Genomic DNA, 7,908 nt, shown 5'->3' with positions numbered 1-7,908 from the left:
TTGATGTCAAGGCGTTTTTGAGCCGTGTGGACGAAGAGCCCACCCACATGTGGACGAAGCACACAAGTTCTTTTTATAGCGGAATTATTGTCACCATTGGGTTTTTGTCAACATTGGACAAACACATGTTCATCAACCCTATGTAGGGCGTGACTAGGACACACCTAGCAACTCGAGCCAGACTATTGTCTACTTGAATAACTTTTCGTTTGCCATCAATTTATCACCAATGTCGTGCCTTTGGAGAACCATCCTCATAGTCCGTGTGTTGTCAAAGGGGGTTAAGATCTTCTGCAGTACTGCACTGTGTTGTAGTGCAAATGACAAATGGGGTCGGGTCCACATGGCAGCGAGCATACTACACCGTGTGCTACTGCAGAGGATTCTAACCCTGTCAAAGGTGGTGATTGGTGTTTCTGCTTGTTTGCTTGCTACGTGTCGTTGATCGCACCGGTTGTCTTCATTTTTTTCTTATTTAGTTTATTGTGTGCATCCTTAAAATCTCGACTAGATCGTATTGTATATTTGTTGTAACAAGAAGCTTTAGACGTAACTGACATATCTTGATATCAATATCTCGTTACATCGCAACCAACGGCTCATACGGTACTTGTAGACGAAGATGGTGGCAACAACACAGCAGTAGAAGAAGATCGCACGTCAAAACTGGTATGATCCAGGAGTCCATGGGCCTCCCCCTCTCTGTCCTCCAGTTGGTGAGCCGTTTTAAATGAGCAGATATAGTCACAGATGGGCATCGTCGACATATCCATCCGCCCTATTTACTGCTCCTCGCTCCAACTCTCTCGCCGCCGTCGTCCTCTCTCGCTGAGTTCGAGACGGGCGCACCAGCTGGTCTCGAGCCACCCCGGAGCTCTATATAAACACGCGCCCGCGGCACACCAACCCACACGTCGCCAGGGAGAAATTAACCGAGAAGAGAGAGGCAAAGCACACACACGCAGTAGCGTTCCTGTGAGGCGCGCTAATGGCGGCGCAGGAGGAGGAGAAGGCTGCGGGCAGGCGCGCGGGGCCGCACCCGCTGCTGCGCGGGCGGAGGCGGGACGGCAAGTACACGCACGGGCTGCACCCGGCGCAGATGGAGGCGCTCCGCGCCATGTGCGGCGCCTTCATCCCCTCGCTGCCGGCCGAGGAGGCGGGCGCCGGCGGCCGCGCCGACCCGCCCGGCGCCAAGGACCTCGAGCGCTTCTACCTCGCCTCCGCCGCCGACTCCAACATCCCCGACGAGGTGCGTGCGTGCGTCCGATCCAATCTCCTCTCCTGCACCACGCCACGCCAATATGCACCATCACGTGGTCGTCCCCGCGCTCGTCGATCCTGGGTTTAATCGCCTTGGTATATATGCTCTGGCGTTTACCCAATTAATTACCATGAGATCCGTAGGCGTGCCTCGATGATTGCTCTGCTCGCCAGCAGTGCGGTCTCGCTCTCACCGCACGGCCAGACGGACCACTTTTCTTCCTCCCTACTCCGGAGTACGAATTATTAACAGGAAAATAAATGCCATTTTGTTTTTGTGCGTCGCCCGGTTGATTTTGTAGCCATGTTCACATGGAAGCAATCGTCGTCGGCGGTGAGGTGAGGTGGTTGGTCTCTGATGTGTAGCTCGTTCGTTTGTTTGTCCCCTTCTCAAAAAAAAAAGGTTGCGGAGCTGATGGTGACGCGGTGCATACGGGAGGCGGCGCTGCTGGCGTGGGTGGTGCTGTGGGTGCTGAGCACGAGGGTGGGCACGCTGCTGCTGTGCGGCCGGCTGAGCCTCTGCGGCGCCGCCGGCGAGCTGCGCCGGTTCGCGGACATGCCGGCGGAGCGGCAGGAGGCGGCGCTGCAGCGATGGAACAGGACGCGCTGGCTCTTCCCGCTCAGGATCGTCTTCGCCCTCGTCAAGATCCTCTCCCACTATGTCTTCTACACCATGGTAAGCCTTTGCGCCTCTTCTTGGTAATATTTCTTCAGTATAGTAGGACTATAGTACAGTTTGCACGAGTCTCTCAAACTGGCACGCCATGATGGCCACAGTAAATTCGCCATTCCGACCGGCGTCTTTCATTCTGGCCCCTTTTGGGCAACTTAAGGCTTCAGCGGATGAAATTAAATACCTGGCCACGTTTTTGGTTCAACAACACACAAAAAAATTACTATTAAAAAAATCAATTTTTCGAGGGGTTGTGGGGCCCCCAGGGAGCAGTACAACTTGATCGCCTCCTTGCTGTACTTGCTGCGCGTTCAGAGGTTGGACGCTTGAAATTAATCGGCCAGCTCGCTGAGAGGGGCCTGCACTGCATGTCTGCACAGTGCCCTAACTTCATGTCCACACCCCGTCTGATTTGCTACCACTAGCTTGCTAAACTGAACCAGGGCTCACACCAGTTTCATGCTCGTGTTTTTCGCCTGAAACTAAGGGGGTTGGTTTCGATTTGAACACGTACCAAGAGACAGAGACGGAACCATTCTCGGAATTGATTGAGCACTTGCAGTTCCTATCACTCTTTTTGTTCGTCCGACTATCCTTTGCCCGGTCAGTGTCTGCTTAATTAGTTGGACATTGCGTAAGGAACTTGCTTGAAAATGGCACTTCGTGTCGACTGTCACCATTATATTCCTCACAGAACTTACTCAAAGTTTTAACTGAAACGTTTGGGAGCGGAGCACATGGTTTCTTTATGTCAGAAACTCAAAATTAGAATTCAAAGGTTTGAAAACGCACCCCCCCCCCCCACCCCCGCCCCCAAATAATAATAATAATAATAATAATAATAATATGATGTGTAGATAACTGGATATTAGAGTTAGCTGTAAAAGTGTCTGTGCTTGCTATTTTCTTCACATCACCAAATAATTTACAGTTTTCACAAAACTTGAAATCTTGAATAACCCTGGGACATTGGCATGTGAGTTTTGTTTTGAAGAATGAAAAGTAATAATTTGAAAAGCGAGCACATGCTCCCAAGCACACCTCATAGTTGTGGGACATATCTTCCTTGCATACCGGAAAAAGGATAAAGCATTCCCATGAAACAAAAAAAAAATCTAAACATATCAACAAAAAATCTGTGGTACAAAACAAGAACTTCATCAGGACAAAGCTTGGAAATGGCTATGCCTTTCCAAGAGCAACTTGTCTCCGGCCGTACTTGGCCATCAGTACACAGTGGAGTAGTACACACTGGAAATCTCAGGGCGACTTGGCCCAGTCCTGTGAAAACTGAAAAGTGACCGCCAGAGTATAGTATTTAGTGCCTACACGCAACAAGTATTGAGTAGCATATAAATAAATGAATGGAACACGGATGTTAACGTGTCACCGTTTGCATAATAATAAGATGATGAAAGACACAATCAGATAATGCGCTTTGTCAAGATTATCAATTAGTACCATCCGGTATCTGTCATAGCACACCACCATGGAATGATGGAATTAATATTTGTTGATCACCGGTGTACCTTTTTAACATAAAAGAATGACCTAAATAGTCCACCAACTCAATACATTAGGATCATCATTTAATACATTTTCCTACCATATGTATTTGTTATTGTGAAATTTTTGATTATTTTTTATAAAATTGATCAAAATTTATGAAATTTAACATAGGTCAAAGCTAATATGCGAAGTAAATAAAAATGAATTTGGAGTATGAATGATCGAATGAAAACTTGTATTGCTAAGTATTAGTACTAGTAGGATTATCCTGGCTGGTCTTGCTAGCGATGTAACAATTATTTGATTTGAATAAAGTGTGCCACAAGTTAAAAAAAAGATTTGTTGGTCACGGTCCCTTGTTTTTAACATAAAAAAAGCCCGACGTGCAGGTCGACGAGAACTCAGAGAATCCACACTGGAAAGCGATTGGATACAGCGTGGAAGAGTGGCAGAGAGACCGAGATGAAGCGCCCGCCACATCGCGGCCGCTGGACAATGGCGTCGTCGAAACCAGAGCGCTGAACGACACCACCCTGCTCAGGTCACTCGCGGACAGGTGGCTCCCCGTGAAGCCGGGCGCGCAGCACACGGTGCAGTGCGATGCCGTCATCGTCGGGTCCGGCTGCGGCGGGGGCGTTGCAGCCGCGATGCTCGCATCCGCGGGGTACAAGGTGGTCGTCGTTGAGAAGGGCGACTACTTCGCCGCCGACGACTACAGCTCCGTCGAGGGTCCGTCCATGGAGCGCCTCTTCGAGAAGGGCGGCATCTTCTGCACGTCCAACGTAACGACCATGGTGTTCACCGGCTCCACTGTCGGCGGCGGCTCCGCGGTGAACTGGTCGGCCTGCATCCGCACGCCGGGGGAGGTCTTGCAGGAGTGGTCCCGCGACCACGGGCTCCCGTTGTTCGCGGGCCAGGACTACCAGCAGGCCATGAACTCGGTGTGTGACCGGCTCGGCGTCACCGACGAGTGCCTGAAGGAAGGGTTCCAGAACAAGGTGCTGCGCCGAGGGTGCGAGGCGCTAGGGCTGCCTGTCGACGCCGTGCCACGTAACTCGTCGGCGGTACACTACTGCGGGAGCTGCAACTTCGGCTGCCCCACCGGCGACAAGCGCGGCACCGACACGACGTGGCTCGTCGACGCCGTCTTGCACGGCGCGGTGATCCTGACCGGGTGCAAGGCCGAGCGCTTCATCCTCCAGAGCAACAGCGGCAAGAACGGCCGGAGCAAGAAATGCGTCGGCCTGTTGGCGACGTGCATGAGCAACGGCATCACCAAGAAGCTGCGCATCGAGGCGAAGGTGTCCATCTCGGCTTGCGGGGCACTCATGACGCCTCCGCTGCTGCGCAACAGCGGGCTGAAGAACCGGCACATCGGCCGGAACCTGCACCTCCACCCGGTGTCCATGGCGTGGGGCTACTTCCCGGAGAACAAGCAGGCGGTGCCCATCACCGGCAAGTCCTACGAGGGCGGCATCATCACGAGCATGCACCGCGTCACACCGCGCACCATCATCGAGACGCCGGCGCTAGGGCCGGGGGCCTTCGCCGCCATGGTGCCGTGGGAGTCGGGCCGCGACATGAAGGAGCGCATGAGCCGGTACGCGCGCACGGCGCACGCGTTCGCCCTCGTCCGCGACCGCGGCTCGGGGTTCGTAGACTGCGAGGGCCGCCTTCGCTTCACCCCCAGCCGCGACGACGCCCGCGAGCTCCGCAACGGCCTGCGCCACGTGCTGCGCATCCTGGTGGCCGCCGGTGCGGCGGAGGTGGGCACGCACCGCAGCGACGGGCTCCGGCTGCGGTGCAAGGGCGTGCGCGACGAGGACCTGGAGGCGTTCCTGGACGAGGTGACCATCGAGAAGGGGCCCATGCACTCGACGGCGGACAAATGGGCGGTCTTCTCCTCGGCCCATCAGATGGGCAGCTGCCGCATGGGCTCCAGCCCCAAGGACAGCGCCGTCGACGGCAGCGGCGAGAGCTGGGAGGCCGAGGGCCTGTACGTCTGCGACGGCAGCCTCCTCCCCACCGCGGTCGGCGTCAACCCAATGATCACCATTCAGTCCGTCGCCTACTGCCTCTCCAAGGGCATCGCCGAGTCCATGACCAACGGCCAGAAGCACTACTAGAGTACTATATGTACTAGCCGATCGAGTCAGGGGTCGCCAACTCGTGGCGTCAGTTGCTCAGGTGCACTTGTCTGGCATAAAGGCACTGTATATATAGGATTCGTTATTAAGAAAATGTTAAATACTCGGTTATGTTTGTTACTTCTTGGGTCCATAAATATAGCTCGATTATATTTTTTTTAAAGACCAGTTGTCCATTTTGCCATTTCATTTGGATTTCCATAGCTTAGATCACTGGCTTTCTTTTCTTACACATCTCAGTCAACTTTCTCAGCCCTATGAGTTGTCTTTTTTTAGTGTAAATCAAGAGGCATCTACGCGTTCCATATTTCCCGCGTAAGAGCATCTACATTGCAGTGTAAATCAAGGGGCATCTACGCGGTCCCTAGCCCCTCGATGTGTTTGATTAAATCAAGGGGCATCTACGCGGTTCCTATTTCCCGCGTAAGAGCATGTTCAATGGTGACGGTAAAAAACGCACGCTCGAGGTAAAAGTGGAATTTAGCATGTGCGAGGCGGTTTCACGCGCTCCCGCGAGCGCGGAAAGGATCGCGTGCGCTGAAAAAGCGGTTGGGCTCGGATCTTGGCACGCGGGGTCACGTGCGCCTTATAAAATCCAACGCCTCCGCGCGTTCTTCCATCGCTTTGTATCTCGCCGCGGCTCTCTCTTAATATTTGTTCGCTCTTCCTCGCCTGGCCGCCGCTGCGCCACCCTGTATCTGCGTCGCCGGGAGCTTCGGGCTACCGCGGCGTCCGTGCGCGCCCCTCCGACGCCTTCTCCGTCGAGGTCTGGTCTGGCGACATGCGCCTCGGCCTCGGCACTTTCGACACCACCCACGAGGCCGCCCGCGCATACGACGCAACGCCGTGGTGTCTCCGGCAAAATCGTCGGGGGATGAACTTCCCTGACATGCCGATGCGGGAGTGGGCGGCGGAGCTCGCGCCTCCCCTCCGACTTATCACCGACGAGGATCATCGCGACAACCGGAGGCGGGAGCGTCATCTCGGCATCGCCGAGATGGACAAGGAAGCCATGGCGCTGTGGCGCCAACGCTTTTCGCGGGACGTCATCAACAAGCGCGAGTTCCACGCGCAAAGGAAGGAGGAGAGAAGGGCGGAGCGGAAGGCGGCCGCTCAATTCAACATCGACCTAGGAGCAGCGTCGTCCTGGGACTCCGACGATGATCGGTATCTTGATGCCTTCATTGACACGTCAGAGGAGGACATCACCGAGCCGGAGTCCGAGTCGGAGGAGGAGGACGAGGAGTAGTTGAACTATCTTTTTTTATCTATCTATGTATTGTCTAATCTATCTATGCCTATCTATGTGAGTATCGAGTCGGAGTTGAATGTATATCGAGTCGGAGTAGAAGGAGAAGACGATGAGTAGTACAAAAAATATAGCGCGTCCGCTGGAGCGGCGCGCGCGCAATTGTTTTTACAGCGGCTGCTGGAGCCAGTGCTCTGCAGCGCTATAAGAGCAACTCCAATGGGGCAACCCATTTCGTCCGCGGCCGTCCGTTTGGGTCGGCGCGGACAGAAAAGACGGCCCAATGCGTCGACCCAAACGGACGCGCGTCCATTTTTCGTCCGTGGGCGGCCCATTCCCGGCCCATTTTTAAGCCTGATTTGCGTCGGCGCGGACACGCGACGGACGCGCGCGGGGTCGCCTACTTTTGTCCCCGGGCCCGCTGGTCTGTGGCACATTGGCCTCCCTCCCCCGGCCAACAAGCAACCCTCGCCCCCCGCCTCCTCCGTCACCGACGCCGCCGCCCATTTTTGCGGCGACTCTTCCAGCTGCCGCCACCTCCACATCCGCCCAGCAACGCCGCCCTGCCCCCAGTCGCCCGCCGCCGCCGGGGAGCAAAGTAGTTCCCGCCGCCGCTTCCCCCACCGCACAGCCGCCCGCGACCAAGAAGACGCCTCGCCGCCCCCGCTACATACGACCGACACGCTCGTCGGACGCCGTCACACTCGTCGGACGCCGGCAGGGCAGCTAGCTGGTCTGTGGGCACCGCGTCTCCCCTCGCCGGCCGTCTCCTTCTTCGACGCCCGCAAGCTGTTCGACAGTTTGCCAAGGTACGAAAATGGACTCCGCCGACGAGTTCTTTTTCCACAATTTCATTTGCGACTCTGACGATTCGTCGTCCGACGACGAGGAGGAGATATTGGCTGCCGTGTTGGTCCGTCACCACCTCAACAACCAGCGCCCATTGTTCCGTGGCTCCATTCTGGGCCACCTTCCGGCGTTGAATCGTAACCGAGAGAGCGGGCATTTCCTTCTCTGGAAGGACTACTTTGATACAACAAACCCGTTGTTCAAACATCACAAATTCCGCC

General features: G+C 55.1%; 1 protein-coding gene across 1 annotated transcript; it reads left to right on the top strand.

The window, feature by feature from the left end:
* Nucleotides 1-747: 747 nt before the first annotated feature.
* Nucleotides 748-5,752, top strand: LOC119268874 (long-chain-alcohol oxidase FAO2-like). Its single transcript, XM_037550587.1, has 3 exons — nucleotides 748-1,249; nucleotides 1,664-1,936; nucleotides 3,832-5,752. Exons 1-3 carry the CDS (start codon nucleotides 989-991, stop codon nucleotides 5,566-5,568), a joined length of 2,271 nt encoding a protein of 756 aa, XP_037406484.1. The 5' UTR covers nucleotides 748-988; the 3' UTR covers nucleotides 5,569-5,752.
* The last annotated feature ends 2,156 nt before the right edge of the window (nucleotides 5,753-7,908 follow it).

The sequence above is a fragment of the Triticum dicoccoides genome, chromosome 1A, assembly GCF_002162155.2.
Source record: "Triticum dicoccoides isolate Atlit2015 ecotype Zavitan chromosome 1A, WEW_v2.0, whole genome shotgun sequence".
Classification (NCBI taxonomy): domain Eukaryota; kingdom Viridiplantae; phylum Streptophyta; class Magnoliopsida; order Poales; family Poaceae; genus Triticum; species Triticum dicoccoides.
This window is presented reverse-complemented; position numbering and strand designations above follow the sequence as displayed.

Bases quoted from the DNA above. Each gene is read 5' to 3' on its own strand.
- LOC119268874 (XM_037550587.1), top strand. From the start codon at position 989: ATGGCGGCGCAGGAGGAGGAGAAGGCTGCGGGCAGGCGCGCGGGGCCG. The intron at 1,250-1,663 runs GTGCGTGCGTGC...CAAAAAAAAAAG, and splicing joins ACTCCAACATCCCCGACGAG to GTTGCGGAGCTGATGGTGAC. The intron at 1,937-3,831 runs GTAAGCCTTTGC...CCCGACGTGCAG, and splicing joins ACTATGTCTTCTACACCATG to GTCGACGAGAACTCAGAGAA.